Below are 19622 nucleotides of genomic sequence, written 5' to 3' on the forward strand. Positions count from 1 at the left end.
AGGTGCACATTTTTAATTTTTTATCACACAGCTGGCACACAATGTTGTTTCAACGTTTATATAACGTTCACAACGTCCATCTGGGCAATTCATTCTCAATGACACTGAAAAGAAGAATACACGTTGTTTTTTTATATAAGGTACGCGAGGCTGAAAATTGTTCAAAAATCAAGGAATTGTTAAGGAACTGTTCAGGCTGAGCAACGGATTAGAATAGGTGGATTAAGAACTCATAGAAAACACTCCTCGTTAGGTTATCAAACTTTTTTACGAGTTTGCTAGCAATTAAAACTTGATAAGTTGTAAAAAAGTTGTAAAAAATCATTACTTTCAACATTTTCATTGGTCATTACGTATCACGTGGTACATTTTAAATAAGAAAATGCACTTTTTTAGCCCTTTCTATCCAATGCAGAAATTAGCCAAATAATTTGAAATTTATTTTCCTAATTCTAAATACAGTCTTCTTTCACCAGTATGCAACCCATTCGTGACCCATCGATAGTTTCTTAGTTATAGACCATACGTTAATTTTCACTTATCTGAAGATTGCCATTGACAAAAGATTAAAAATTTACATTAAAACTGGTCTAGCGTTTGTTGATGCTAAAACTTAAGTGCAGGATTTAAAATATTTGCAAAATCATCAAAATTGATCGAATCATAGGACAAATTCGTTTTCGAAACTGTATAAATTGGAAAATTGTTCTTATAAAAACAATGAAAAAACTAAACGAGGAGTGCGCAGAGTCATTTACAGATTTTTCTTGTAACAATAAGAAGACAATGGATCTCTCTTGGGAGCAACGAGAGAAGTTAATCCACTTATTCTAATCCGTTGGGCTGAGGATAAGAAAACCAGCCAAGGAACAGAGAGTTAAATTTAAATTTGCACACATTTACACAAAAGCCTAAACAAAAAGATGACAAAATATTGACGAAGCAACATTAAATAAACGTCTTTTTCTGGACTGTAGTTAAAATTGTCATACTTAAACTTAACCGTACATCCTGTGCCCAAGTTCAGGAGTTGCCATAAAGCCATATGGTAATAACCGGGAGGGCACATTGCTATACATTGTAAACTTAAGTTACATACTTGGCAAGTCCAAACTTAGCAGCTGAATAAAGAACTCGATAAGGAACGTCGAGGCTGAAATTCTCTGGAAATATAAGGAATCCCAGCTAAGTTAAGGTTCCTTAAAAAAACGTGTATTGGTTATTCCAAAAATACAAAAAAATCTGTGTATCACATTTTCAGGATCCTTGAGGCGATACCAGGATGTCAGTAAAAGCTATGCAAAGTTAATTAATTTCAGAAATTGTTATATTTCATGAAAATTCAATTATAAAAGCTCATCAATGGTGCAAAAAATAAGAAAAATTATGCTGGGTTACTATCTGTATGCAGTAATTCTTGACTCTTATTGGTTGTTAAAACAATAGAAGCTGACGAGACAATGTTTTTCGCCCCATTCTCCTTGCTTTTTTGTTTACAATCAATCGTTAGCAATGAACTTTCTGCCGTGACCGAAACTGAGGAGGAAGAAGAATAAAGTGCCGGATCCGAACCAATTGGAGTTCGCGGTAAAGTTGATAACTCTGTTTCAATTGTAGGACTGGGTTCGAGTCTTTTCATTTGATGTAAATTTGTAGTTGATGATGTATTTGAGCCCTCTTTTCCTTGTTCCCAACCTCCTCCACGTTTACAAAAATCGTAAAAATCGAAAGGAGCTCGTAATATTGAGATTGTTAGCTCGTAAATCCCATCTCCGAATCGCGTACTCATCGTACATATGATGAGTGGATTAATTGCGTTATACATGTATCCGGACCAATATGCGGACACGCCCAAACCATGTGGGATACTATCAATCGATTTCGATGTTACTGCCATGGCAACATAAACAGCGAAGGGAGTCCAACATAATAGAAAACATGCTAAACTACAAAACGCAGTTAACACTAAACGTTGTTGGAGCTTCATAACATCGCACGTACTAGTGACCGATGTTTTGCTTATCCGCTTAGTATGAATACGGACAGCCCGGAATACTTTGAAATAGACATGCGCGTTCACAATGTTCGGTATAATAAATCCAAGCGCGAATAAAAACAACATGTAAATTGAATCGATTTTGTTCTTCGGGAAACCGACCCCGCATACAAGGGCCGTTCTGTTGTAACGGTATTCGCCAATATGGATCAACGGCCCGAGAGACATAAAAATTGCTATAGTCCATAAGATGAAGCTACTCGTCCACGTGCGCCTCACGGTCATTGCTCTACTAAACGGTTTCACGACAGCGAAATATTTATCTATACTGATCATAGTATGTATAAAGATTGTATACAGTAATAATTGTGACGCTAAAAATGCGTTGAATTTACATATAGGGCCTTCAGCGAAAGGCCAGTATTTCAACACCATTGATGTTAAACTAAACGGCATTATTAAAAGAGTTGTAAGGAATGCAGCAACGGCTAAATTGCCGATTAATATGTTTGTACTATTCCACATACGATCGTTTTTGTATAGTACGATAATCATGCCACCGTTCCCGTACAGAGAGAATACTATAATAAATGTGAGTATAGTTGCCAACACGGTTTGTTCAGTTCCAGTATAGTTTGAAGCGAAATAGTCATCACTTGATGACGTAATGTTTTCCATTTCGATTTTTATTTTAATCAGCTCGATCTAGAGTTATTTTTTGTTATCCCTTAAATGATAAGAGTTAATATTTAGATTATGTATTTTTGTAATGCTGATTGTTTTAATTTCTAAAATGATGGTCTTAATTTTAAAGACCTCCTCTACTAACACAACAACTATTGCCGACATTTTGTCCCAGAAAACTTGAACCTATTCCTCTGCGTTGCAAATCGTTGACGTATTGCTCAGCTTTACATTAAGAATATCGAGTGGTTCAAAATAGACGATATCGGCTTCATAAAAAACTCAGATTTGACCCCCGAGAATTCCCCACAATGCTTTGTGCGAAAAAAAATTTCACCGCGAACTTTTTTCCGCGCAAAGCATTGTGGACAATTTTCGGGGGTCAAATATGAGTTTTCATATGAAGCCGATATCGTCTATTACTGACTGAAAAAATGAATTCCAAAATGCTGCCAAACCTTTAGCGCTATCAACCAAATCAAAAAGTATTTTCTTGCTCAAGATCGTAAAAAGTCTGTCAGCAAATTACCCAATCCTAAATATCAAAAGACATACACTGTATTTCATTCAAACATATCATTCTTTGCCCAATTTCAATTTAACATTTTTTATAAGAACAAACTATATAAGAACATAAAACTTCGATTATCAAAATACTAAGAACAAGTTGAGAACCTTTTATAAGGCTTCGCGGACTCTAAAACACTCGATTTCTTAGGAAAATAGACAAAAATACTACAAAACTGTGAAAATAAGAACAGGCTAAGAACATTTTTAAGCTTAAAATTCAAAAACTTAAGAACAGCCTAAGGCTTCAAAAATGTTGGATATTCTCATAAAAAACTTATATGTCTGTCAAAAGGATTCAGGTTGACATTTGACGTGGTGCAGATCAAACATATCAAAATTGAACAAACAGAAGCCTTATAACAAAGAGTCGAATTTCATTCTGTCGTAGATATGGTTTATTAATTCGATTCTTAAAGACTGAATCTGTTGTCGGTGAATGATTGACAAAGTATGAGGTCAAAGTATATGTTATCTCAGAGAATAACAGGATACTGCAAATTGGGAAACTGCGAGCCACGTGCTTCTCTGTAGACAGACCCGATTTAAGGAAATTTTGAAATTTATTGCCGTAGAGGTATTTCACTGCGTTAAACGTGAGATACACTCTGGTAGAGTACACGTTTTTTTATTAAAACATGCAAAATTTTGGAAGCTTTGGGATATTCTTAACTTTTTTAGTTTTAAGCCTAAAAATGTTCTTTATAACATGTTCTTATTTTCACCATTTGTCGAGCATTTTTGCCCTTTTTCCTAAGATATTGGGTGTTTTAGAGTCTGCAAAGCCTTAAAATGTTCTTAACTTGTTCTTAACATTTTGGTCATCAAAGCTTAATGTTCTTATATACTTTGTTCTTATAGAAAAAACGTGTACGTCGAAATCGACGGAAGAGTCCATCATCATAAATTCTTCAACACAAAGAATTAAATACTACAGTTCTTGACTTCTAAACGATTGACATATAAATTCTCTTCATCCTTCCTTATTTACAAAGCTACCTCTCGAATAAAATCAAAGTCAAGGAAGTTTCAATATATTTCCAGATTTCCCAAAGTTGTAAACAACATTACACTACAAGACGAGAACAGTAGAGACTTTTAAAGGAATTTCAGCAATTTAAAAGAACAGAATTGAACAAAGCCTGCTTAATTAAAACATTAATAACACGGGGGTGCTAATAATTGGGCTAATCATTATGATCAATCTCGTTAAATCATCTTTAACGTAAAATTCGAAATTCGCACAGTCCAAATAAATACAACCTAGTAAGTACGACGGAAAATTCGAAAGTACATACATAAGACGTTCGTAACTTCGAAAAAGTTCAGACGAAGAAAAACCAAAAACTTTGACCATATGACAGCTTCAGTAAAAACAAGATAAAACCTAATTCGAAAATTGATTTTGCCATAGACCTATGTGGAGTCAAATCACAAACAACAAAATTGAAAATGTTTGTGAAGCAAAATATTAGTTTTTCAAAAAATGAAAATTTTGTTGTTTGCGATCTGAAGAAAAACCAAGTTATTCTCACGGACATAATATTCTCCGCATAATTCCCTTAAACTAGTCTATTGGTCTTTCAGTGCGGTACCTTAGATGACCATGATACACGTATTTTTTATATAAGAACATGAGGTTTCGATGGGCAAAATGCTAATAACAAGTTAAGAACATTTTAAGGCTTTGTGGACTCAAAAACACCCGATTTTAAAGGAAAATGGACGAAAATACTCAAAATGATGGAAAAAACCTTAAAACCCAAAAAAGTTAAGAACATCCGATCCAAAGGCTTTAAAAATTTTGGATGTTTTTATAAATATATAACCTATTTAAGTATCTATTTTTTGACTCCTAGATTTATCCCTAACTTTACTTCTCCATAGTCTTTCCATTACAAAATCATCTTGCGTACGAAGTAAAACCTTCTTCAATCACTTAAACGAGAAAGAAGAAACTCGTTAAATTTTTGGAAGGGAAATGAAAATTTCTTTTTCTAGCACTTTTGGAAGAATGAAAAGCTGTTATTGACGGAGTTTTTTTCATATATAAAGTGCGATTTCTCATTTCTTAATTATACGTAAAATTAATAAGTTATTGAACAAAACCAATGAAAATGCTTATATACGAAAAAAAAACATGCTGAAAAAAGGGAAGAAGTTTTGACATTTTCTCAAAAACGCACCACGAGTTTTCCTATGGAAAATGTTCACCAAAAAATCTATATCTACAGCAACTTCTCGTCCTAATTTTTGGACCTTTTTCAATGTTTAATAGCTGAGCGTTACTCGTGCGTCTTTCTAATCTTTTACACTCAAGGAGGAAAATGTCCAAAATATAAATCAAATTATTAAAAATGAAAAATGAAATCCATTTGAATCCATTTGCGGAATTCCCCAAAGTCCATCCAATTGAATCGGTTTGTTGATTTTTCCAAATAATGCTTTTGAATTTCTATCCCAAATATATGGTGCAAAAATATCTTAAAGTAGAGTCCGTTTGGTAAATCACACTTTAATTTGGAGTTTGATGGAGATTCCAAAATGTCATATTACTGGACATGAGTGGTGATTTTGGGGCCCCTTCAGAGAGTGGTCTTTCATCTTTAAGATGTAAAAAGTTCTCATTGTTTGCATATTCTTGGTACATATTTTTTAAGTAGTGCCCCGGGTTACAGAGGGATAACGGACTGAAAATCTATGAGGATTGATATTACCATATTTTTTATGGATGGGGATTTCAATTCTTTTGTTGTCAAGTCAGAAAACTCAGTGGGAATGAGAAAAATAGGATAATATTTTGCATTGAGGGTTGCTTTATTTGATTATTTTCATTGGAGGATAATTTTCCACCGGGGACGATATTTTGGCTAATTTTTCCCGTGCGAAAGGGTCTCAGTGGGTCTGTGAAAAGGGTGTATTTCCAAGTATCAGAAAAGGCAAACTACGGGAATTTTTGGCGATATCTTACTAATTGTGTTCTTCATTTGCATCTTCACTTTCGAAATTGTCTCGCCAAGGAGGTCTTACGTACTATTAACCATTTATTTTTCATCTTCAGGTGAAATGTGAAAGAAAAAGTGAACGAAAGGCCACTTTTGGAGAAATCCAATAAAAGTAACAGATTTGTAATACCTAACAGGCTAATGCTTGCACTTAAAAGCAACTGGAATCCTGTCCCATTTTGATTTACTTCAGGGCCCGGTGGTGGAAGCGGGGAGACTGGGAAGACTTCAGCCTGGCCCACCATTGTTCCGCCGAGCCTGTACTTACTAACCAAAACTATAAATCACAATGGCACCTTATACATCCAGTCAACTTAATTACACCAACCGCCTTAAACAATAATTCTCAACCTTGCAAACAAAATTTTACTTTATCAAGCTTTATTCCATTTTTGTTGATTTGTTTTTTGTTTATAACAAAAATACTACTTTATAAATACTACAACGCTAAAAATCAAACTAATTCCCCGAAGCAATCATTGATGAACTAGCGTAATATCATCTAATAAACATTTATTTCCTCAACGACAAATGGCTTTAAACACACTACACGAATTTTTCGGCTAAGATTTCGGGGCACATAAAAAGAACAGTAGTACAGCAGTACGAATAACATTTTGATTACGTTTTTTCTTTCAAAAACCCAAAACTTTCTTTCAGCAATTTTCTTTACCCAAGAATCCAACATCAGTATATTTTTATCCAAGCTACCATATGTAATATCAAACTATGTAAAACATAACTTTTCTTTTTTTCAATACTACGAGTAAATATCATTCAGTTTCTTATATGTATTCAATTATCATCAATTTGATATGAATGCTTTGCTTTTTATTAGTGAGTGCAAAATGCTGTCTCGACTAGCTTCTTATTTCTTTATATGCCAATAACCTTAATTTGAAGTTTAATCTCTTGCGAGGGTTAACCCTGTCCGTGCTGCTATCAGCAAATGCCGACAAGAGCATTTTCGATTTCTTTGCCGGTGTCGTCATTTCCCGACAAGAGAGATCTCGACTTATTTGCCAGAGGTTTTTTTTTAAGTTTATTGAAAGTTCGATTTTGAACTAGATTTCATTAAATAGCACAGTTGAATAATTGAAATATGTTTCAAAGATGTTTTTCATAATTGTACATTTTTCAACTCAAACAAACACTTATATTTCTGATATTTTTAAGAAAATAAAGCTAAATGGTAAATGGTAAACGCTGTGGTCGCTCATGTTGGCATATCCGACATCTGGCAAATATGTTAAACCTTCATTTTTTTCCGTGGCAAATAGGTCACACGCTTAAAAAATAAGAACGGCAGTTAAAAGACTAAAGTTCCCTTGCCGACGGACGGGGTGTGCTGTTCTGAAGTTCGAAAAATGGACCCTACGTGGGACTCGTTTTTTTTGGGACGTGGGACGGAAATTCCTAAATTTTGTCTTAATTTTCCCATATTTTTTCCAAATTCCCCCAAGAAGGTACCATACGAGGGACTGATTTTTCTATTTTTCTTTTTTGTGACCCTACCTGTTACTCATGGAGGTGAAAAAAAGTACCCTGGCCAACGGCACATCCCCGTACCACTTTTTACCCAAGAACCCCCTCCCCCAGGTTGTATACCATATTCAGGTTACCAAAGAATCGAGAACAACCTGGTATCGCAGACTAGATGGGATCCCCTCCCTCAAATGGTAAAACGGGATTGGATCTAAGTATCTAAGAATACCGTAACAATAGATGATTTCCCTCAAAAAGTTCCCTCAAAAAAAGCGTGTATTCCTAAGACTTACATACATTAAGAATTATACTTGGTCACCACACACACAGGTCATCTTACCTGCCTTGTCTTAAATAAGTTAACCAAGCCAAGTCAAGCCATAAGTCCAAAGTACTAAAAGCAATCAAATTGAAAATACAAACTCAAGTTAAAAATGGAGTAATGTACAAAATAAAACAAACATGAAAAAAGGCCAAAAGACGATAATTTACAAACTTGAATAAAATGAAAAGGTTTTTATGTTTGTCGACGATAAATATTGAAAGAAAGTGATAGGTCTAGCCTTCAAAGGGACACATTTTTTCTCGGTGAAATGATGATTTCGAATGTACAAAATGTTCGCATCCCTCACTCCTTCATTCTTCCCCTCTTACACTTTCTTACATTTTATTAGAACAATTTTATAAGAATAATATGAGGCTCAAAATCGCCTAAAATTAAGAACAATTTAAGAACAAATGCTGAGTATGAAGTTAGTCAATTTCAAGTAATTTAGGGGTCAAAGTAAAAATTGGGTACAACGTCTAAAATACCCTAATTACATCCTGTAAATAAGAACAGTATAAGAACAATTTGAGGCTCAAAGTGCCAAAAAAAAAAGAATAGCCAAGCCTCAGCAATATTCCACTGGTTTTTATAAAAAAGTGTCTAATTGCTTCGAAAGAACTGACATTTGTGTGAAGTTAACAAAAGCTAAGTGGGAATTACTAGCCTGATAACCTGGTGACGAAAAGCCATTTGATTAATCACAGACCCCTTTCTCACAGACTCTGGGACCCCTTCCCACTAGAAAATTTAGCCAAAACATTGTCCCCAGTGGAAAATTGTACTCTAATTTTTGTTCCCACTGAAAATAATCAAATAAAGAAATCCTCGCTCTTAAATATTGTGCTATTTTTTCCATTCCACTAACGTTTATGATTTTGAAACGATCGAATTCAAATCCCCGGCCTCAAAAAACATAGGAATATCAATTCCCTTCGATTTTTGGTTCGTTATTTTTACCCCCACTGGCTGAAAAGGTTCTATCGGGTCTGTGAGAAGGAGGTGTTTTATCCGATCTTTTATTCGAGCTTGTTCAGTAACGGGTAAGGTCGCTAACGTAGGCCTCGCATCTGGCACAGTTTTCTGTACTCGTACTTTGATTGGTTAGGAAATCTTGATTGAAAAATTATTTTGTATGTGATGACTGCATATCACGACAAAGATAAAGGGTTAGATTATCTAGTTTTGATCTTATCTTTTTCAACAAAAAAGTTTAAATTAGACTTTAGAAACTCGTTTTTGATACTTTCGATCGTCGAAAAAGAATTCATAAAGCCAAGCTTGTACCAGAAAGTCAAAGGCAGCTCCTTTGGCTTAAAGGTCACATGTGTTAAATATTAATATAGTGACATTAGGTGATTCGAACTTGAGTGTTTGCAAAAGAAAGCTACAAAACGCCGAAAAGGCACACCAATCAAATGATTCTATATACCAGTTTCATCAACTTTTGCGATTAAAATTCTAGATCCTCTGAAACTTTCAATTCCACTGGTGAAGTTAAAAGAATTTAAGGTTAAAAAATCCATAGTACACTACTTATATAAAAAAGCAACAGTTAAAAACCAAACCATATTGATAGACTGAGGTTTTCTTTCAATAAAGAAAATACATAAATCGCCAGCACAGATTGAAAAGAAATGTAAAATCCTATCAAATTTCCAACCATATCAATTTAAACATCATTCAAAGCTTTTGAGTATTAAAATTCTAAAAACATACATCTGTTAAAACATTTAGTTAACATGTTATGTCTATGTTTTATTCGACTTAAATTTGGCTCAACAATTTCTTATCTTATGAAATTTGTACTATCTTTCAGCGACCATAAAGTATAGAGTATACTATGCAATTATAGAGATTAATCCAAAACTTAGCGCTAACACGCTGATTTCTTGTGAAGAGTTACAATTTGCTCTTTTCAGAGACAGATTCAAAGAAGATTTCTAATCGTACTGCAGCAAGTAGACTAGTAAATCACGCCGTTGTATTTTCGCTGTAGCTTACGCTTGCAATGGGCACACTAAGTTCCCTGAATACATAACTTTCCGAACCATTCTTCCGTGGTATTTTACCTTTTTTATAAGAACTCTTTATAAGCACTATTCCCGTGTTTATGTGTCTTAGGAAAGACAGACACTTGCTAGTCTATTTACTAGCAGTTAGCTGAAGCTATAAATGCCCCGAAACCGCCGGAGTTAAACATTTATTGCCAGCCATTATAATTTGATAAGTAACATTTAGTTACGACGATAAAAGCCTTTTAAAACAACATTATGTTCTAAAGTTGAAATTAGATGGATAGTCCTTTTCTTGGCTGTCATCCTTAAAGTCCGGCAGTAGGACGTGACAACTGAGGAGTATATTCTGACTCAACCTCAAGATTACTTTGGAATAATTAGGTTTGAGAAGAACGTTTCACAATATACGCAATCAGGGTAAACTTAGGTTTTCTGGAAAATAAACATTTCTTTTTTGTTGTTTTAAGACTGAGTGTAATAGAAGAGTGGAAAATTAGAAGGAATTTCAAGATCAAGTGAGGGTGTAGCCTTGAGGCGCTTTCAAGAACTAGAATGATATCAAAGTTGATTTTCTTCAATCACCAGATAAAAATCTAATAAAAATCCCTTTTGAAAACCCAAACATAAGAATGTGTACTGTGAAACTGTAAGTGCTTCCCTTTCATAAAGAATATACATAATGCAGATTAAAAGGTGAATTTGAAAATGAAATTGAATATAATTTCAGTCATTTGATTTGAAATTTAAAAAGTAAGTAACTTTGGACTGGTGGCATACTGTAGATATAATTTATTTGTATCAAAGGTTACTAAAAATTATCTGAAAAACTTTAACAATCTTTATATGTGTTTCTGCAAAAAGTTTTCAGTTAGAATAAAATTTTTTCATGGTTACTAAAGATATGAATTTGATAGTTGCTCTCAAAATTGCCAGGGGAATTTTCAGATACCGTGTCCTGTTGTAACCACCGTCAACATGGTTAAAAACTTTTCACTTCACAGGTAGGTACAACATTGTGTTTGTATTTTATTGGACGTCTGGTTCTAAAAAGTCAAAAAGTTTGTTCAGTTTTGATTTGAGCAAAGTATACTCCTGCGTTCAACATCAATACGGTACAATGTGCCGTGGTGGTATTAGTAGAGAGAGTGTTCGAGTCTGTTCATAATATGAGGCTGAAAATCTTCGGCATACATTACATATCGAAGTACCGTTCTGACACAGTGACATAAACAGCATTTTCAAAGTTTGCTTTCTAAGCTTCAATATTGGCGTAAAGAATTATTCACAAAATAGCATCAAATACTTCATAATCCATCGTTTTTGGCTTTTTTTCCGCTTCTGTTTACATTTTTCTGCTCGCTGCTTCCCATGCACAACCATTTTTTTTTGCTGTAACACTGTGCTTCAAATGTCCACGAGAATGAATCAGTTCATGTTAGTCATAGTATATTTTCATTGGCATGTCTCACTCACTAAACCTTTTGTAAGAAACTCGATGTTGGTACCAGTTTTTGGCACGTTTTGGCGCAAGGCTTACTCTTTGAAAAATTACTTTCGGCGCATGCAATATCCATATAATTATAGGGTACTCTGGGTTTTGTCTTTCCACCAAAAATTTCAATTTAATTTCCTTCAAAATGAAATCACTATATAGGTAAACAATATGAGTTAACGGTCAATTTCCCTTTTGTCTATGCCTTTATAATATCAGTAGGGTTTCGGTAGAGCAGCACATAACACTCTGTCTGTGTGTGTGTGTAACAAACTGTCATTGAAGATGTCCATCGTCCATTCTGACAATTGTATAAGGTTTGATCTAATATCAGTAGTTTGATAGTTATTCATTCAGTAGCAAACAATGTCCCTCAAGTAAATCCAGTTGAGCAAATACGTTAAAAAGATATCAACCAAGCAAAAATAAAATCTTGTGCGCTGTTTGTTGTTTGTGAAAGCTTTTAGCTGTGTGGACTGGCAGTGCAGACGGGAAGCTAGTACCTTCTCTGTCCGTGCATAGCTAGGAAATCAATACTAGCTAGGAAATCAAGTAGCAGCAAAAGAGATATCGCGCGCGAACATTTTTTAACCGCACGCGGCCCGCTCAGAATCGGACGAAACATGAATATGAATATGATTATGAATATTTTTCTGGCGAGCAGGTCCGCTACGCTTGCCTGTGAAACACTTTCTTAATTTCGTAATTAAAACGTCCGAATTTCTGCCGAGTTTTCGTTTTTTCAAGCTTTGACTTACATACCGCCATATAACTTTACTCTGTTATAAAATTCATCCGATGATTGATGTGTTAAACCTATTTCAAAAAAGCTGGCAGTGTTTTTTTTAAATAGACTTTAATATCACAGAACATCAACCACAAAGTTAAAATCTGCAACGGTAAAATCGTATTTCTAGGCGATGGTCAAGCGCTTAAGACTTATTTAGTTGGAATTTTAATTGAATTAATGTTAAAACAATGTAATATTGGTAGACATTACAAGTGAAATACAACGTTTATCTAATGAATATGAAACGATTCATATTTCGATTTGGTTAAAGATTAATATTATATTCATAATGGACGTTACAAATCATATAGGCGATATTTGTTTCTATTCACGGAATCGGAATCGGATTCGGTCTATCGGGGTAACAAATTGGCGTCAGGTAAATAAATCGAACCATTTTTCCGTGTTATAAATTGAGTAAATAAGAAATAAGTCCGTAAAAATATGAATTATTATATAATATTACTAATAAAAGTGCAAAACTGTAATATTCATAGGAGCTACAAATTATATATACAGTATCTTTTATTAACCACGGAATCGGAATCGGCGTCGTCGGCCGAATGGGTTTATAATTCGACCGACTGTTCGCCAAAGTCTTCTTCTTCTTCTTCCACGTCCCCATGCTTTAGGATCGTTTTTCGTTTCTTCAAAATTCTTCAAATCGTGTTCCTCTTCATCTTCATCAATTTCATCTTCGTTTGCTTCTTCGTCGTCATTCTTCTTCGGTAGCTCATCGCTTTCACTTCGTATCTCTATTGTACGAAAGAAAGTAAGAATTAGGATACATATATATTGATTAAGTCTGCGACCGCAGTCGGAGGCGACCCAATGGCTTCTTTTTCGATAGCTATCCACCCAGAGGAATGTAAAGAGATGGGAAAACATATTTTCTGATTACTCAAAGTTCAACGATCACTTATATTGAAAATTCTATTGTAAAAACGTTGATTAGGTCATTAAATGAAAGTCTAGAAAAGACGGCTCGCCATACATATTGGACGGTTTCTACATGATTTGACGATAAAAATGAAAATTTGTTTTTCCTTTTTTGCCGATTACTATTTCAATTTTTAAGAACAAGGAGTAATATTTTTACCAATGTATAGCAAAAGAAATTCTTAACGCAATGATATTAAATTGGTTCTTGTAAAACTGCCAGAAGTCGAGTAAAATCAAGATGAAGTTATAATTTTCTCGAGCTCTAGCTTTCTACATTATGGTGCGGTCATGATGCGGTTATATCAGTAGAATCGCTAGGAAATTCTGAGCAAGAAGATATAGGTACCTTTTCGTATAGGAGAGGTGTACCCAAAATATAAGCCCTAAAAGTTTGTGCATAATCAGGCTTGAAACAAAAGAATTTTGTCACAACACGCTAATTATGCAGATTCTTTATAGCGACAACAAAAGAAACCTATTTACTCGACATAAACTCCCTTAAGGGCAAGAGACCTGGTATATGACCAGCCGTTTTTCCATTGTTTTCAAGAAGCTGTTTTTACATCTCTTTACATTCCTCTGATCCACCCGAAGGTAGGGGAGGGCGCCACTCATTCTCTTTGGATTGCTCCATTTACCCTTGATCCTTCTCTTAATTGCTGAGCATCAAGCAGAGAGGCATCAAGTATCATTTTGGAAATCTTTGGTATGACCTGGCTGGGGGTTGAACCCACATCCTTGCGAACCGTAGCCGGATGCTCTACCTCATCAGGTAGATGTCGTGCAACTCGTGTAACAACAAAGTGCCTTCGCAGAAAAACCATATTACCCTTTTTTCCGGACACGTTGTAGACAAAAACAAATATAAAAAACACTTACTGTCAAGAACACGCGATGCTACTTTATCAACGAGCTCATCATATCTTTCTTGATCGGCTTCTGGTGCTTGTGCTGGTTGATCGGCATCACGGCCTCCATCTTCATCGTGGGAATGAAAATTCTCTTTACTGCTGACTAGAAAAATAAGAGTGATAAACGAGGTCAAAAAGAGGGGAATTTAAAGGCTTTGACCATAGTCAAAAAATTTGCAAAAAAAGATTTGGTATTTTGTTTCAGGTTCCTTTACACTTGTAACAGAGATTTGTCTTACAAATTACTTTTTGATAAAATCTCTTAAAAGTAATTAAGAGTTTAATTGCAAAAATGACATTATAAACTTTAAAAAGACGTTAATAACATGTTGCATCACTCTCTTATAAAAAGTGCTTAGTTTTAATGGGTTATCGACCTTTTTGTTCCGAAATTTTTTCAAACTGTCCCCAAAGAATTGAACTGTTTTAAATTTTTCAAAATTTAATTGATGCATCAAAAGTAATAGCTGTTTTTCTATGAATAATTACGATGAAAAATTGGTCAAAAAGCACTTTTTTCAAGATTTTTAGATAAGTAAGCTTTTAGAAAAATTTTCTAAAAATATATTTTTAGTTCGGTAAAAGATACACACCATCTACCACAAAAGTTTTTTCAAAATATTTCTTCTTCGACCAAACTAAGCTCTTCAAAGTTGAAATACTCTTCGTCGCATTTTCTTCTTCATCAAATTTTTTCTTTGCAATTCTTTAATTTTCAGACTCAAGCATAGTTGGCCTAACAGAAAATGTATAACATGTCAAAGTTTTGTTAGCTACATCAGGCAGAAATTAATATTATGTACATGACAAATTCACAATGGTCAGCCCTTAAGTTGTGTATTTTACGGGTGTTTTTCACGGTGAGAGGTTGAATGGTAATGAAATGTTTTAGTTTTGTTCATGGCCTACTATTTTGTATTGTATTTTGAAAGATTGTGAAACCTATTGTTGTCATAAAATTCTTTCTCCGAATTTCGACGAATTTCTTTTTAGGTATAGAGCTTCTTGTTGGTTTGATGGTCATACAGAAGATTTTTCAATTTTGTTTCTCTATAATTTGTAGAAGATTAAGCTGTCATTCTTACCCATATAGGCCGTAGCTATGCTGAGAATCAAAAATACTTGAAGTGTCTTCATCTTTGCTGTTTGTTTGTTTTATTGAGTAACTTTCCATATGCTATGGTTATTTATACTGGAACATTTGAGGTAATTAATTGATTCATTATCACACTCGATTCAGTAATTTCATATCCAGCGGAGGACACACGTGCCCGTATTTGGATTGTTTCCATCTCTTTCAACACTCCTTCGTAGAGAATTTTCAAAAAAGTGTTCCTTCCTTTGACTAAAGAGGAAGATAATTATTGATATTCGGTTTCTAAAGATTAGGCCGGCATCAAGTAAATGGTAAACATAATTAAAGCCGTCATTCTAATCGGACGTTATTTGGATGTCATTTGAATGTGCTTGACACAAAGCGGAAGAATTTTCCAATTCAGTAATTATCAATTTGCATGAGTTTTTCTTTGAGCTTTTTTAATTAGTTACGGATTTACATTCTCGATTAATTGAACTGCATTTGTGTAATCTAGTGTTCATCTGGTCTAATTAAAACATATTTCGAATTCACATTTCAAGCACGAAAATAAGGATATATGTTTCGAGTTTCGAATCTTAAGGAAGATATTTAAAAGACGGGCTTAAGTTAATTTTTCCAATAACGGAAGAAGTGCATAACTTCCTCTACTCGTCTATAATTTACGAGTTGTCAAAAAAAAGTCGCCTTAAAGTCCAGCAATAATTGGAATAAAAAGAAGTCTTTTTGTAATCCTTAGGACTTGATTGGCTATTGTTTGATTTGACCAGAGATGAGATCTGATAAGTCCAAAAGCTATTAATTTAAAGATATGTGAACTAAAGGCCAAAGATTAGACTGAAGGTATTCTTGAATCGAATCTATTACAATAATTTTCTAACCACTTGAATTTGAATTAAAAAATCCTAGATGCAGTCTAGTGAAATTTCCTTATCTAAATCTTCAAGATTTTTGAAAATTTCTTGATTTTCAAAGCTTTAGCATTTAAATGAAAAGAATTCCACAGGAGCCATACCAGTAAAGAAACGGAACAGAATTGAAGTTTTTTTAAGGATCTTATAACTAACTCAATAACTAAACTGTAATTTTCTCGTGTTGTATTGGTTCATAATGGTTAATTTTTCTAAGAAATTTGGTATTTTAGGGTCTGCAAAGCCTTAAAATGTTCTTAATTTGTTTTTAATATTTTGGGCATTGTAGCGAATTGACGAATGGTATAAATGTACAGTTCTCAACCATTTTGATTTTGACATCAATTTTGAGGCGTGATGTATGATTTTAGCTATTTTTTAATATTTTTGCTTGATGAACAAATTTTGGCAAATTTTGTGATCGTGAGGAGAGCAAAAAATTCTTCGTGGTGGCGTGGAAAGGGATGAATTAGTTAGTTCTTAAAATCGAATTTAGTCATCAACTGAGGCCAAATACACATTTTTTTATAATCAGCTCCAATTTTCGAGTCAGGGCTGGGGTTGCCTAGCATTCTAGCCCATTTTCTGGAAAATCGGCTTTGACCTCCATTGCTTAGATTATCTAAAGTCTATTCACGATAAGTGTGCACTCTTTTTTCATTTACCTATAACTTTTGAAGGAATCCTTCAATCTTTATAAATTTGGTATCATTGGAAAGATATTAATAAGTGGAACTATTTGAAATAAAAAAAACTTTAAAAAGATTATAAAAATGAAGACGAGAATGAAGAAGAAAAAAATGAAGATCTTGTAGAAAAGTGCTATAACTATCATTTTCAATGGAGTGAATCCTTAATCATCGAACATCATCACTGTAAAAAAAATTCTCAAAAATAATCATTCAGTCAAAAGATATCAAATAAAGTTATAAGCTGATAGTCAGGTAGAATTAGTTGAAATTTCACCATACCCCGGACAAAATTGCCATCAAGCTGAAAATTGGCACAGATGTTCTTTAGGGTATACTGAGTTACCAAAAAAAAAGCCCCATCAATCCGGACAGGGGAAACCACTTTTTCGGACAGTTTAAAACCGGACATGTCCGGAAATTATGTCCGAAAAAAATATTGTTCAAATATACAAGTATTATATATCAAAAGAAAGATAATTTCAAGACAAACAAAAAATTTGCTTACAAGAAGTCATGGAAATAAACACAGAAAAAGTTATGAGTATCAGAAATAACCCTACTGTCCAATTACTTTTGAATTATGTAGTGGTATTCCCTATTCTTAATGGCAGCGAATCTCCTTACAGCTTCAAGCCATGTGTTTTTGGACCAGCTCCTGAGTGCCGGGTAGCGCCAACCTAGAGGGGTAGTAATTTTCTATACGATTTTCGTGCTCCTCAGCATCCAGTTTATGGAATGCAGAGGTAAATAGCGTTTTAAGGGGGTTTTTGAATTAGGGGGCCTAAAAGAGTTCGGGTAAGTACTATTGAGAAGCCGTTTTATGTCAGTAACATCAGTCCATATCTTTTTATCTTAGTCATGGAAATGTCTTGAAACTTGGTAAATATACACAAAAGAAGTAGTAAAACAAAAAACTTCGAAAAATGTTTTGCAGGGGCTCGCAAGGCGAAGAACGGGTAAAAAGAAGCCGTTATTGCCTATTTTTGGCCTGTTTGGACCCTCTTTAACAAATTACACGCTTTAAAATACTCAAAAACTCGACAAAAACATAGAAAATGTTGGACTTAATCGAAATCGTTAAGGTTACGTTGTCAATTTTCAACGTTTCAGGGGGTAAAAAATGCTATTTTTACCAGTTTTTACCTATATTTTGCCTATTTTGCTTACCTAACCTAGTTCGAGAGCGCATCGTCATTCGTCATTCGAAACAGCTTTGACCGACACAATCGCCGAGGCTTAGTAATGAGGAGCAAGGGAAAACAACACTTTACGACCTAAGCATTAAAGTCCGTTACAAGAAATTTCCCAGAAATCTGCTTGGATATATTGCCGAACAACCCGTACGATACAGTTCCTTAGACATGAAATAATTAATTTGGACCCAACTTTTCTGCCCGATAAAAATCAACTCGCTATACAGTCAATTGCGAACCCTGAAAACGAAACGTTGAAGCGAACCGTAGTGTAAAGATGGAATACTTGACTACGATGCACGAGGTCGTAGATTCAATCCTAATGCTCAGTATTAAAAAGAAAGATAAAGGGTAAGTGGAGTAGTGAGTAGTCCAGGGAGAAAAAGTGGCACCTTCCTCCACCTTTGGGTTGAAAGCCAAGCTTTCGGGTCGCATTCGAATGCAGCCATGGTCTATTAATACAAGTGCATATCGTAACAAATAAATAAATCATATTCTGGTAAGAGTAATTACCATGATGCCACATTTTTTCAATTCAGCAAACATTGTGTTGAACTCATGCGGGTTACTAAAAGAATGACCTAGATCATTATATTATTAAGAAAGAATTGGTGAAAATAAATGACCAGACAACGAAATTAGTGAACGTGAGAAAAAAACACACAGATATTATGTTCAATGATAGAGGTACCTACTTACCGGTAGAGGGAATACTGACACCAAAACATCACCTCAATCAGAACATGACTACCGTGAAAATCACATGTCGAAATCATATTCCGACCTGTGACAGCGAATATCAATTCTATTCAGCGCGCAATCAACGCTGTAAAAAGTAAGCATGACGACAATCTAAGATCTTGAATTAAGTTTAAAGTTGATACTTTTACTCGCATCGTGGAAAGCATATCTCAAAAATATCATTGACGCTTTTAAAAAAGAGTCAGTGATAGAGAGTGATAACATAAAGATCTGTGTATTATTTCGATTCCATTGAAGTATAATTAATAGTTTAGTACAATTACTGTTATACATTTGGGAATGAAAGAAACACATTTCAATTAAACTCGGAGGTTTCTGGGGGAATTCGTCAATGGTAAGCATGTATACTGATACAATCTGCTAGACATTAATACGGCAATATTTTTCATCTTTAATTCTCTCTATAGTGATTAGATTGACACATGCGCGATAAAATTTCTATACTTGGTCGTCCTGAGGTTGATACTCAGTGTACAACATGGTATGGTCGGAGAATGCCCCGAATTTTGCCCCTCTGAGATGCCAAAAAGTGCAAATAAACGTGTCGTGAAATTGTAGTACGAGTTTTATTTTGGTCAAACCTTCCTCACTTCTGTCCAGGATTTTGAATATATTTTGAGCTCTCCATTCTTCAATTAGGTTATGTAGCCAATATATAGTAGGGGGAATTTTGTTCGATTTTTTGGAATCGCTTGACTGTTTTGTTAGAAGCACTTGTTATACATTTTTGGAAAGCTAAGGGGTAGGGGAATC

The 19622-nt window shown here is 34.4% G+C and overlaps 2 protein-coding genes across 2 annotated transcripts; both read right to left on the reverse strand.

The window, feature by feature from the left end:
• Positions 1-1309: 1309 nt before the first annotated feature.
• LOC136800227 (histamine H2 receptor-like) lies at positions 1310-2721 on the reverse strand. The gene has a single exon (XM_067056846.1). The coding sequence runs from the start codon at positions 2672-2674 to the stop codon at positions 1385-1387; it is 1290 nt and encodes a 429-aa protein (XP_066912947.1). The 5' UTR covers positions 2675-2721; the 3' UTR covers positions 1310-1384.
• A 9875-nt stretch (positions 2722-12596) lies between these two features.
• On the reverse strand, positions 12597-15410 carry LOC136800228 (transcriptional regulator ATRX-like). The gene is made up of 3 exons (XM_067056848.1): positions 15301-15410; positions 14184-14318; positions 12597-13117 (listed from the first exon to the last, which is right to left on the reverse strand). Exons 1-3 carry the CDS (start codon positions 15350-15352, stop codon positions 12891-12893), a joined length of 414 nt encoding a protein of 137 aa, XP_066912949.1. The 5' UTR covers positions 15353-15410; the 3' UTR covers positions 12597-12890.
• Between the last annotated feature and the right edge of the window lie 4212 nt (positions 15411-19622).

Source organism: Clytia hemisphaerica, unplaced genomic scaffold (assembly GCF_902728285.1).
Source record: "Clytia hemisphaerica strain Z4C2 unplaced genomic scaffold, Clytia hemisphaerica genome assembly, whole genome shotgun sequence".
NCBI lineage: Eukaryota > Metazoa > Cnidaria > Hydrozoa > Leptothecata > Clytiidae > Clytia > Clytia hemisphaerica.